This window comes from Vipera berus (assembly GCF_964194415.1).
Source record: "Vipera berus genome assembly, chromosome: 8".
In the NCBI taxonomy this organism is placed as follows: domain Eukaryota; kingdom Metazoa; phylum Chordata; class Lepidosauria; order Squamata; family Viperidae; genus Vipera; species Vipera berus.
This window is the reverse complement of record NC_138211.1, coordinates 12,383,602-12,397,343: the sequence shown is the minus strand read 5'-3', so window position 1 is coordinate 12,397,343 and position 13,742 is coordinate 12,383,602. Positions and strand designations below refer to the sequence as shown.

The 13,742-nt window shown below is 37.6% G+C and overlaps 1 protein-coding gene across 1 annotated transcript in view; it reads right to left on the bottom strand.

The window, feature by feature from the left end:
- Positions 1-5,555: 5,555 nt before the first annotated feature.
- Positions 5,556-13,742, bottom strand: part of UNC5D (unc-5 netrin receptor D) — a gene marked incomplete at both ends in the record, with an annotated part of 295,103 nt that continues 286,916 nt past the window's right edge. The window contains one exon of the mRNA XM_081333414.1: positions 5,556-5,760. Coding sequence (XP_081189540.1) covers positions 5,556-5,760 — 205 coding nt within the window. The remainder of the gene's footprint in view (positions 5,761-13,742) is intronic.

Genomic DNA, 13,742 nt, shown 5'->3' with positions numbered 1-13,742 from the left:
AGTCTCTTCTTAAAAACTTCCAGTGTTGGAGCATTCACCACTTCTGGAGGCAGGTTGTTCCACTGATTAATTGTTCTAACTGTCAGGAAATTTCTCCTTAGTTCTAGGTTGCTTCTCTCCTTGACTAGTTTCCATCTATTGCTTCTTGTCCTGCTCTCAGGTGCTCTGGAGAACAGCCTGGCTCCCTCTTCTTTGTGGCAACCCCTGAGATATTGGAACACTGCTATCATGTCACCCCTCACCCTTCTCTTCATTAAACTACACATACCCAATTCCAGCAACGGTTCCCTATATGTTTTAGCCTCCAGTCCCCCAATCATCTTTGTTGCTCTTCTCTGTACTCTTTCTAGAGTCTCGACATCTTTTTTACATCGTGGTGACCAAAACTTGATGCAGTATTCCAGGTGTGGCCTTACCAAGGCATTGTAAAGTGGTATTAGTACTTCACGTGATCTTGATTCTATCCCTCTGTTAATGCAGCCTAGCACTGTGTTGGCTTTTTTGGCAGCTGCAGCACACTGCTGGCTCATATTTAAGTGATTGTCCACTAGGACTCCGAGATCCCTCTCACAGTTACTACTATCGAGCAAGGTACCACCTATACTATACCTGTGCATTTGATTTTTCCTGCCTAAATGCATTGATCACACCCCTGCAGCCTCCATCTTTTTTTTTAACCATATTATGTAGACATACATGTCATAGCTGAGCAGGGGTCCTGTGAATGCACACACATTAGAATACATTTGCATGGCATTCAGATTTGATTTTTTATAGAAAATAATAGCCCTCCCCCCATAAAAGAAATGTAAAATCCCTGTCATTTTCAGCATGAAAAGCAATCTGAAAAATCCACCTTTTTGCAAAGGACATCTTTTTAAAAAGAAAACAAGATTTGGATAAGGTAAAGGTTCCCCCGCACATGCGTGCTAGTCGTTTCCGACTCTAGGGGCCGGTGCTCAACTCTGTTTCAAAGCCAAAGAGCCAGCGCTTGTCTGAGGATGTCTCTGTGGTCATGTGGCCGGCATGACTAGATGCCAAAGGCGCATGGAACGCTGTTACCTTCCCACCGTAGTGGTCCCTATTTTTCTACTTGCATTTTTATGTCCTTTCGAACTGCTAGGTTGGCAGAAGCTGGGACGAGTAACAGGCACTCACTCTGCTACGCTGCACTCGGGATTCGACCTGCCAAACTGCCGACCTTTTGATCAACAAGCTCAGCATCCTAACCCACTGAGCCACCACTACAGGGGCCTAATTTGTGTTTATACATACTGTGACTGTATTGGTTTGTCACAGTTGCTTGTGGGTTATCCACAGATTTAATGGAGGATACAGCCTTTTCTTTTGCAAGCAGCATCCTGAGCCAATTAGAAGTCTCCTTCAAAGAAGAGCAGTTCCAAAAATTTTCCTGAAGAACTGCAAATGTGTGGATAGCGGACGGACCATGCTCTAAATGTGCTGAAAGTAAACATAGGTGTTTAGGACATTGAAACTGTCCTTGCCAGTTATAACTGTTGGAAACCTGTGTACTCTTTGGCACATTTTGTACTTTAGTATATATCATATTTCCTTAATATAATTTATATTGTATTGTAAATATACCCTCTTCTTAATTTGCACATTTGTATGCATTGTGCATGCATCGTTATTTTTCCTCAAGTTAATTTCCCTAATATATATCTTTCTGACACCTTTGTCTCTCTGTTCTATGAAGAAACCTCTGGACAAAGAACATTGAATTCTTGATAAACATCAGAAATGATCATTAACAATTTAACATTTTACTGAAGATACTTGTAGTCTGCAGGATGTTTATTACTACCCTAGAAGTTGAGCAGCCCAATTCATTTTCCTTTCCTTTATTCCATGAAAGATATTCTATGAAAATTAAGAAGGCTCAAAGCTTTTCTAATGCATGTAGAACCAGAATGGACACAAAGTGTAAACTGAAAGACATGAGAGCTTAAGAATGTTTAAATAGCCCAAACAGTAAATAAAGAGGTAGCAGGAATGATAACAAAATTAGTCTTAGTGAGCTTTGACTGCACAAATAGCAATAGCACTTAGACTTATATACTATTCCATAATACTTTACAGCATTCTCTAGGTGGTTTCCAAAGTCAGCATCTTGCCCCCAACGATCTGGGTCCTCATTTTACTGACCTCAGAAAGGATAGAGGGCTGAGTCAAACTTGAGCTGGTCAGGATCAAACTCTAGGCTGTGGGCAGAGTTTGCCTGAAATAATGCATTCTCACCACTGCAGTACCATGTGTAAAAACACAAATCAATATAACATTTAGCAGTATGTCAAGAGAGTACTAATGCTCTCTGTCTGAGGATGAGGTTGTATGATAAAATTTAGCCCAGGGATCCCATTAGTAAATGGGCATCTTATTTCTTGGAGCTGTTCATCAGCAAGACTGATGTGGTTAGATTATTTAGAAAGGCTAGGAAGAAACAAATGTACAACCTCATTTAATCAGGATTGGCATTAGACCCTTGTTTCTATAGCATATTTTACTGGCTTCTGTGGATAATTGGATAGAGAACCACAGACACCATGCTAAGTTTAAAATTATAATGGCGATAGCTGCAACAACAGAAAATCAAACATCAAATCTGAGAATTAGAAGATTGATACTATTACTGATTTTCAAATAATCAGAAGTGAAAGAAAAAAAAGAGGATTTATAAGAATTATTCTGTCACAATTTCTCCAAAGCAAATGAAGAGGCCATCTTTTCTAAAACAAACAAACAAAACAAAAAGAAAATGAAATAATATTCCTTTGAAGAAAACTATGACTTCAAACTATGATTTAGAGTAGACTTACTGTAAACAGTGGGGTAATTATTTTAAATCACTTACTATGACCAAAAGCTTCATCAAATCTAAGTCTCTTAACCCTGACTCTAACACACTATGTACAAGAGAATTTGGCAGAAGCACAATTCTTTGATTTTATACCGAACTGTTTTAACAGTGATTTAAAATATTTTTAAAAGCTTTCTAGGGCCTTTCTGATTTTATACGAACAAAGAATGAGCCAGATCAATGTCTTTTTGAAAGCATCATCAACCCAACTCTAAGTCAAAACAGTTTCTTGAGCATGTATCTTAAGGAAATGGGAAGACAATTGCACAAAGTCAAAATTTTGGATCATCTTTATCCAATACATTTGACAGACTGATAGTACAGTAAAATATTCTCTGGAGTCTAAGATAATTTTGCCAATCCAATCTGGAGATGGTGGAGACTGAACTTCTGGAAGGTAATTTATATAATCTACTGTACTGACTTTTTTAAAAAAAGATTTAAAATTCATTGACTCCAGTTATAATTGACCCATTTCTTCTATTGAACAGCTTCTTTCACCTTCCTTGCTCCCCAGGAGGGTCAATCAAAGATATAAAGTAACAAGTGTGGACTTCTTAAAGCAGCGGTCTTCAAACTTGGCCCTTTTATGACTTGTGAACTTCAACTCCCAGAATTCCTCAGTCAGGCATGCTGGCTGAGCAATTCCGGGAGTTGAAGTCCACAAGTCATAAAAGGGCCAAGTTTGAAGACCCTTGTCTTAAAGTATCAAATCTCTGTTCTGTATATTATTTGAAAGGCACCCATCCTACCACTGCACATAATGAAAAATACTTCAGATATGAAACCAATAATCAAATAACCAATCATAATTTGATGCAATTCCTTTGATGCTGCCTGCTATAAACAACAACAACAACAACAACAAAACAAGTAGCAAAAGCTGCCCTTTCTGTAATATCAGCAGATTTTGATTTTGATCAGGGCAATAATAAGGCGAGTAAGAGCTGTGTATAATTTTGACCACCACTGCTCAGATAAAATCAGGGACATCCCCATCTTTATAGCAAATGCTTTTAGAATGAAAAAAAGAAAGAAAGAAAAGAAAATAGGTGTATTCTCCTGCATTATTTCTACTAGTAGTCACTCATTTGAGGAAAGAGAATTGGCTTTAGATAAAGTGTTCAATGGAAAAGAGAATTTCAGACACATTCTCACACCTGGAACATGGAGCTCTTTCTTTTACTCAATTTCTGAGACCACCAAAGGCTGTATCTTTTATTATACAATCACCTTTTCAGAGGTCTGCAACCTCCCTGACTTTTTGTACTTCATATATGAGATGTATAAGGCCACCCAACTCAAACTATGAGACCCTGGGCAACACACAACAAACAAATCTCAAGGAAAAATGCCAGGAGGAAACTCCTACCATGAATCTTTCTCAGGAGGCTGGTTGTAGAGAGATATGTCATAGAAAATAATCCCAGTAATAGAGCCAGTGGTGGGATTCAGCCAGTTCACACCACTTCAGCAGAACCAGTAGCTAATTTTTTGTTGCCCAGCCCCAGAATGGACTTCCAGAAGTGGCATCCACACAGAGAATCAGTTGTTCACATATTTGAATCCAACCACTGAATAGAGTCCATCCATCACTTATAAAATCGGCGGAAAAGCATATCAAGACAAATTTGAAATAAATTCTCAAGTATTCTGAAATTAAAGCGGAGTATCAGACGCCTCTTTTGCCAAAGAAAAGGTTTAAATTGCTAATTTCCACATAACCTAAATAAAACTGAATCACCAATAACATTTTTTTAGTGTTCTGTTTACATAACCTCTTGAATTTCTCGGTTAGAATGAATGTATTTAGTAAAAAGAGACCATGTCCCAGTTTTTCTCAAGTCAAGAAACTGTTCCTTCTTCTCCATCCACCCAAGGCCATTTATTTTTTTTTTAAAAAATGTATACGTTCATAACCTCTATCCTTTAAAAATGGACAATATTTCTAAAGAAAACTATGCAGCTAGCGTTTCTATCCAAATGGATAAAAAAGAGAGAAAACCTTCAGAAATAGGCTTTACAATATATTGCAGGAAACATTTTGCTTAGCTCCAAGCCCCCAAAATTAGTCCAAAGCATAGCAATATATTTCTGTGCATTCTCTACCATTGGTGTCAGCAGTAACCACAAATCCTTGCCTATGCCCCCAGTATGATCATATTCATCAAAGGGACCTCATGCTTCCTATTTTTAAGTTACAAACTAACCCTGTAAGTTGATTAAACAAACAGAAAAACAAGCAACTCAAACAACCCCCCCTTGCTCCACACACACGCACACAAAGACAATTCCAAGCATCTGCAATAATTTCACATTTTGTTTTCTTGTTTGAAGCACTGTGTATTCATACACACTTTGTGCCTGAAGGATTGTTAGCACACAAGCATAGAATTTGTTTGTGTACATGCAAGTGTGTGTATGTGTGTGTGGAGGGGGGAGGCGGTGTTTTTCCTTTTTGTCCAGCATAGAAAAGTCTCTGTGTAATAGTTGTGGTTTACCAGCTTCTTCTGTTCCTCCAAATGGGACGTGGCTTGAGGGCAGAAGAAGTGACACCACTGAGTAAAAGTTGGTGCAAATGCATTGGGTGAAATCAGGACGTGTGGCTTCTTCCCTGTGAACAGGAACTCCATTCCAGTGCAAGCTTGCTCTTGACTCTATGAACGAAAAGCAATGGCTAAAGTCCATTCTGTCTGCTGTAGCTGAAGTTGGATTCCTCCATCTGAGTTTCTGTAAGGTTAGAAATTTGGGATTGTGTCCTTCCTATTTCTTCCAGAGCACAAGCTAGAGAGTCTAAATCACCATCGTGCTGGTGTCTGGCTTCCCATAAGTCCAAAATGACCGCAGAGGGGCTGTGGTGTGTAGCAAAATAAGACAAATTCCTAGAGAAAAACAGAAGGCAAAAAGGAGGCAAAAAGAGAGAGAAAGGTTAGAGTAGTAAACGAAGAGAGGCAGTCTAAGATGCAAATTGAAAACAACTCCTGTGGGCAAAGATTCTCACAAATTTTGGCACTGGTTTCAAATGACCCCTTCTCCTCTAATATGCTCCATTCTAACTTGGAAGGTAACAGCATTCTGTGCGCCTTTGGCATCTAGTCATGCCGGCCACATGACCACGGAGAAAAGAGGAAGTACATAATTTGCCAACCTCTTGGACTTGATGACACCACATAACCTTGAACACCTTCTAAGACCAAAATAATTAAAAAGTGCACCTCTTGGCTGAAAGAAAGGCATGCACTCCTGCTCTATGGAGGCATTAGCATTAACCCTGCCTTCTTCTATTGCTCTTTGTCACTTAAACCAGCTGAAATGTGTGCACATAAATTATGGAAATGTTCATTTGTTTGCAATGGCTGTGATAGAGCAAACTAGTTTTTGCATGCACATTATTCTCAAGCTGCCTCTTTACAAATTAACTTGGATTATTTCCCTTGGGAAAATGTTCTAAGCAAGGTTTTGGAGCAAGTAAGTATTTGCATAACTAGATTTGCATACATACGAGCCACTAAATGTGCATACATAATCCATGCATGTACATTTGGAGAAGTTATACTTTTGCTGCCATCTTTGTAGAAGAACCACTATTCTGAGACCTTCTGGATTCCACCCAGGGACAGTTCATATCCTGATGACTGAGACTCTCTAAAGGGGTGATTTGTTTTGATGAGTGCATGCAACACATAGGCCTGAAGCTGCTTTCTGAAGCAAGTTGTCCACCAAACTGAAGGCTGAAGTGACTAGAAGGTGTTATACATACTCTAATAGTCCTAGCCAAGTTTTGGTGAATGTTGCTTCAAAAGAACTTTCTCTAGACTGCTTACCAAAGCTAGAAACAGGAACACCATACAGTATGTAGAGGATGTTGCTATTTCTCTTCTCCAGCATAGTTTCCCTCAAACTCTTTGCTAAACAATGACAGATGAGGCAAGAGACACATCCTCCAACATGGCTCACAAAAAAGCTTTGGCAAGTCATGCTGCAGAACATATTCTTTGCTTCCCCAACCACGTTCTTGGCAAAGCCCAAAGAGACTTTTGCCCAGGCACACAGCTGGTCTAGCTTTGGCAAATGGCAGATAGGAGAGAGAGACAGAGAGTGAGTTCAAGCCAATTACATTATTCTTTTATTGTGAATCTAAGACATGCCTCTAATATATGAATTTGCAGGTGAGATCCTTATGTCCTGTCCCACAGCTTCATGTCAGCTGAGCTATGGAACTAGTCTTACCACTAGTTAAAATGAAGGAATTATTTTGATTGTAGGTCATGAACTGGGTTCAAAACCCAACTACTGCCCCCCCCACCGACCCATTGTTGCTGCCTTCTAAGTGTTATTGTATGAGACCTCAGCAGACCAAGTTGTAATCTAGCACTGATTTCTACTTGAACAGTTCACAATGACTCACAGATGCTTGAATGCTAAGATTGGGAAGATTTTCTCATAACCATCTGTGAACTTCATAGAATGACATGCACAAGATGATTGGAAGAGAGTGATTGGGGAAGAGATGGATCCTCTTGCCTCTATGATAGATCATTTAGGAAATTCCAAACTCGTATGATAGGATTTGCATAATATATGAAACATTGAAGAGTTTAATAAAAAAAATCGTTCACTTCTCAGCTCTGACTCACATCATGGCATCTTGAAATGTTAAGTGGGTATACATAAATAAACCAGAATTTATGTTTCATTGGCAGTGATCCCTATCTGTTTTAATGAGAACAGCAATGTGAGCTAAACAATCCTGACTAGTATCTTTCTAAATGGATTTTAGGAACTTTGGAACAAAAGGCATGAAGGAATGCTTTACATCCATTATGAGGTTGACTTGCAGACAAACTTACAAAAATGAAAATTGCTCAGTTACCCTGCAGAAAATAAACAAACACCACTCAGATTAATCACTTCATTTGAATGACTATTCCTATCTACTTGGCATTGTTTGGTGCTCTCCCACTTCTATAGATGTGAACTGGAATGCATATATGCAATAAAACTGATACTTTCAGAATATAGGAGGTGGCTTGCAATTAAAAAAGTTCAAGCAAAAGTATGTGTAGTAGGGGAAATTTGCTTGCAGAAAATGTTGATGCCAAGAAGCATATATTCAAAAATGTGTATATTAGCAGGTGTAAACATAAATAATTCATTTTTTTAAAAAATCCCATTTATATCCCGCCCTTCTCCGAAGACTCAGGGTGGCTTACAATCTAAAGCACAAATCAATGTGCTTAGCAATAGCCTTCATTCTATGTATATGCCTGCTTATTAGGGCTTTTACACACACCCCAAGCGGCATTATTACAAAGTCAGCTTATTGCCCCCAACAATCTGGGTCCTCATTTTACCTACCTCGGAAGGATGGAAGGCTGAGTCAACCTTGAGCCTGGTGGGACTCGAACCTGCACTAATTGCAGGCAGCTGGTATTACTTAAGGAAGCATTAGCCCACTGCTCCACCAAGGCTCTTTTCAAAACATATTGTTACTTTGTTGATTTCATAAAATAATGGATAGCAATGAATTTGCAGTAAGGAAAATTAAGAAACTGAAGACAAACAAAATGCATAGATATGCCCACTCCAAATCCAGATTCAGCAATAAACCTGATAAAATCTAGGAAATATGTAATATTGAGATCCAGGGATGCATTTGATTTGCATTTCCTTAAAATAAAATTGTAGATATCTAAAGGAATCATGCACGAAATTGGTATATTAAGTGGATGTTAAGGAAAGGCACAACTTTGCCTTTCCTCAATCAGAATGTAGAATTTGGAATAAAATGTTATTTAATCCAGTCTAATCCAGCTGATGTTTGATTTATGTATATTACTCATGGATGTAGGACATAATCAAGCTGATCCTGAGGGTGGGGTCAAATATATCATATGTTTGGAGTCACTGTGCTCCCACAAGTAAAGCCTCCCCCATGAATTCCATTCACTCTTATCTAGATTGTTTATTAATAGAACAGATTCTTGTGTATAGGCAGCATGTAATAAAGTTTTAGGGCATTGAACTTAACTTCTGTTCCTGGTTACTTGTGCCTGACAATGGGAGCAAGCTGGGAATATTGTTGCTTGATGTGAGCAGCAGAATGAAGCATAGGTGGTTCATTTCTTAACTGCCTAGTTTTCATCATTTTTTGTTACATATGAAATTCCCTTCTCTTCCAGTTGCAACAAAGAGATGCTAGAGATAAAAATTAGTTTACCTGCCCACAGGTATGAAACTTTATCTCATCATTCCTAGCAAAATGTAATCTTAATTTTATGACTGAAGGGTTGAAGTAATCAAAAAGTAAATATTTTACAGAGGACCTGCCCAGGTTTGAAGACATCCTAATGGAATGACTTTCAATCAGAATCACTGTCATTTCCAAATATGCTTTGGCTTTTTAAACTTTCAATTCAAGTCAATACATTAATACATACATAATTTAATCAAGTGGTTTATTGTGAATTCTTTTGCAAATTCTTCATAATCTACATTTAGGACACTCTGTTTATGTTTCTCACCCATAGTAAAGAGGAGCAGATTTATATTTACAGATGGGATTGGAAGGATGATTGAAATAATATTCAATAATATTTGAATTCTTGAATTCGCTATTAAAACTGCCACGGTTGCAGCTGGCATTGCTTGTTTTTTAATTGTTCATCACAAATTGAAACCTAGTTGAGTTTGTTTGTCTCACTTTTGAGTGAGATAGGAAAATAATGTATGTGAGTGAAGGCATCTATATATTTTACCTTTTTACTACACATAAACCTTCTACTGTTATATATAACTATACCATACAACTTCAAAAAATATAACTATATTAGTTATATTAAGGTAGATTAAAAGCGTAAAAAGCAACAATAGCCATAATGCCCCTGCTTGTAGAAACATTCTCTAAACAAAAAGACACTCAACTTACAACCACAATTGAGCCCAAAATTTCTGTTGCTAAGCGAGATAGTTGTTAAGCAAATTTTGTCCCATTTTACGACCTTTCTTGCCATAATTGTTATGTTAAATTCCTAACACAGTTGTAAAGTGAATCTGGCTTCTCCATTGACTTTGCTTGACAGAAGGTTGTCAAAAGTGATCACATGACCCCGGGACACTGGAACCGTCATAACTACATGCCAGTTGCCAAGTGTCACTGGCAACACTGGTACGCTGGGACCACTGCTTTTTTTAAAAAAAAGAAAATTTTATTGATTTTCTAGATTTACATTTAAATATTTGAAAAGCAACATGGCGGCTGAATTGTTCAATAATTTAATAAGATACAAATATCTTTAGTACAGAGCTCAAACTATTACATTAAATGTTTCCTCTCTTTTCCCCTTAGTATTTACTGTCTCATATTTAAATTAATACAATTCTTATTATCTCAATTAAATAAAAAAATAACTTTCTTACATTTATCAATAATGTTTAGTTGATACATATCCTAGTTGTTTTAAACATTCAAACTTTTTAGACAATCAATGTCCTGCTTAATTAGTTTTAGTTTCCCATTAATATTTATATTTAATGTTTGATATTTATAATTTCCAAGTTGTAAATTACCCCCATTCCCTTTATCACAACGCTGGGACTGCCGCTTTATGTGCTTTCTTTTCTTTTTTCTTTTTTGCTAGAAAATGAGATGTGAAGATCCATCCCCCCCAAAAAAAAGTACAGGAAGTTCTCAACTTACGAACACACAATTGAGTCCAGAATTTAGGTTGCTCAGTGAGAACTTTATTGAGTGAGTTCTGTCCCACTTGGCGACTTTTCTTGCTGCCTATATTAAGTGAACCACTGCCATTGTTAAATTGGTAACATGGTTGTTAAGTGAGTCAGAAGGTCGCAATAGATGGTCACATGACCCCGGGACACTGCGACCTGCATAACCAAGCATCCAAATGTAAATCACGTGACCATGGGGATGCTGCAATGGTCATAAATGTGAAAAAATGGTCGTAAGTTACTTTTTTTCAGTGCCGTGGTTAACTTTGAATGGTCGCTAAAAGAACTGCTGTCAGTTGGGTCAACGCAAAGTTCTAATCAATGGGAGAAGTAGAGCTTGGTAGGCAGAAAATGGATTTCCCATTATATTCCCTACCTATGTCAGACAAGCGCTGGCTCTTCGGCTTTGAAACGGAGATGAGCACCGGCCCCTAGAGTTGGAAACAACTAGCATGCATGTGCAGGGGAACCTTTACCTTTACTTTACTTATGTCAGAAAACTGTGAGTTGTGGAAAATATAGGTATAAGACAGGGATGGGCCTCAACCTATGGGTCTCAACTCCTGCTGGCTCTGGAATTCTGGGAGTCCACAAGGTGTAAAGGGGTCACAGACGCCCACCCCTCTTATAAGAGGAAAAAGCAGAATCCATCTATATAATTGTCTAATGAGTCCCAGACCTGTCCACTTTTGAATGGACAGAGTTTTCCATTGTTTAAAAAATAAAATTAAACAAAAGACTTGCCGATCCAATCAGAAGCTATGCCCTTTCAACCTAAGACTGCACGTGCTTGGTGTAACTTTTAAAAGAGCATGTGATCAGGTAGAAAGAAAGAGTAAAGAAAGCAATATGCATAGTCTAAAATTTAGACTTTGCATAGTTTACAATGCTGTACATATCAGCAGAGATACAGAGGACACAACAGGAGTCATATTTCTCAGAGATAAAGAGAAACTGGGATAATGTTCTTTCTGGACATGGTTAAGATTGCGACTGCAGATTGTGTTGTGTGAGATGCAAAGATTAATGACTTCTGATAAGGAATGAGGAGACACACAATCCTTCCTGATTTTAATTCCTATCTTTCCCCCCACCCCTTACCGTAGCATGATCTTGACCACTGACCCTAAGGAAACAAATATGGATAGATAACACTATCTGCCAGTTTTCTCATCTTGCCAACTGTAAGTTCTGCTTGGCTCCACAAATGCAAAAAAAAAAAGGTATTACAAATTCTGTACTATAAATTCAGAAAAAGTTCACATGAATATTTTGAATGCACACTCTCTTAATGTACACATTTTTGAAAGCAAGTCTTTTTACATCAAAGCCACATTTACTTGTGTTTATTATTCTGTTCTGTTTTGTTCTGTTCTGTACTTCATTCATTGCTATGATACCCAATATAGCCATTTTGCAAACTATCTAGACCAACAATGCAATAGCAACAAAAACAATCCCCTTCTTGTGTTTTTTTAATTAATAACACATCTCCTAAAAGTGACACCCAAACAGATAGAAATGAACATAACATAATAAACAAAATGTCACAAGAAAATATAAAGCCATCTATTTGTTTCAAACACCACAGCTTCTGGCTTGTAGGCTGCAGGTTGAGGACTCAAGTCCAAACATTTAGAAAAAAAAATCCTGTTCCAATTTGCCTGAAGATGCCCCCTTCTTTTTTTCTCTCCAGATACAATTAGTGCTCTCAACAGAAATTATAAATGCTTCAGAGTCTTAAGACACTCCTGTTCCAAACAGCTATGCTGACAAATGCCTCAATTCAGCATTTGGGACAAAAGCCATTATTTTAAAAGAATTGTATATGTATGTAAGTGTTGTTGTTGTTTTTTTTTTAATTTTATGTTTATAATTTATAATTTTATAGGTATAGAATTTGGATTTTATAGTCATGGGGGACTGCTAAGGGACAAGAAGAAGGAATAGAATAGAATAGAATAGAATAGAATAGAATAGAATAGAATAGAATAGAATAGAATAGAATAGAATAGAATAGAATAGAATAGAATAGAATAGAATAGAATAGAATAGGAGCTGGAAGGGACCTTGGAGGTTTTCTAGTCCAGCCCGCTGCTCAAGTAGGAGAACCTATACCTATATGAGATCTCTCATTCAACCCACCCCTACCTAGTTCAACTGTTTTAAGGTGTAGTTCTCAAACTTCAACATCATTCTTTAAACCTATTCTATGATTCCTTCTGAATTGTTTGTTTCTTGGTTCTCTCCCCCGCTCCTCCCAGTTTGGCTTTTGATGGCATCAGGAAAGACAGTCTGTTAAAAAAAAACAAGTCTGGGTCATGAGCACAAACTACATGGGGGTGGACATGGGTGGCTGTGAAATGAAAGGAATTCCAAAGCTTTCCTCCATGTAAACAGATTCCTCAAATAAGAATGCAGAATGCTTGATGCTCAATACTAAGTTTGATGACTGCCAGTTTGGTGTAATGGAGTAGCAGTGAAAGTACCAGATATTTGGGGCTTGATGTTATGTATTTCTTTTAGGGGTTTGCATAGGTTCTAAGCATTGCATTGTTTACATTTTATGCTGTCTTGCATGTTTTGTGAGCCACCAAGAGTCTATGATTGTGATGGGATTTAAATTGATAAATAGAAGATAGGTGATAGATAGGTAGATAGATAGATAGATAGATAGATAGATAGATAGATAGATAGATAGATAGATAGATAGATAATAGATAGATAGATAGATAGATAGATAGATAGATAGATAGATAGATAGATAGATGGATAGCTAGATGATAGATTGATAGAAAGATAGATGATAGATGACAAATGAGAGAGAGAGAAATATGAGAGATGAGAGATGAGAGAGAGATGAGAGAGAAAGAGAGAGAAAGAGAGAGCTTTACTAGTGATCAATCTCCTTATCCTGATGCTCCTTCCCATTCTGATCTGGAGGGAGACTCCCAATCAGAAAGCAAAGAAAAAATGCAACACTTTTTCTTCAATATTTTCTCTTAGTGGTGGGGGGGCTGCACCCAGATGGCAGAACAAAAGACCAGATCTCTGGCCTTCTTGCTGAAAAGCACACCAACATTTCTGCACTAATGTTCTTTACCATTTGTTATCTTTCTCAATTATTTTTAGG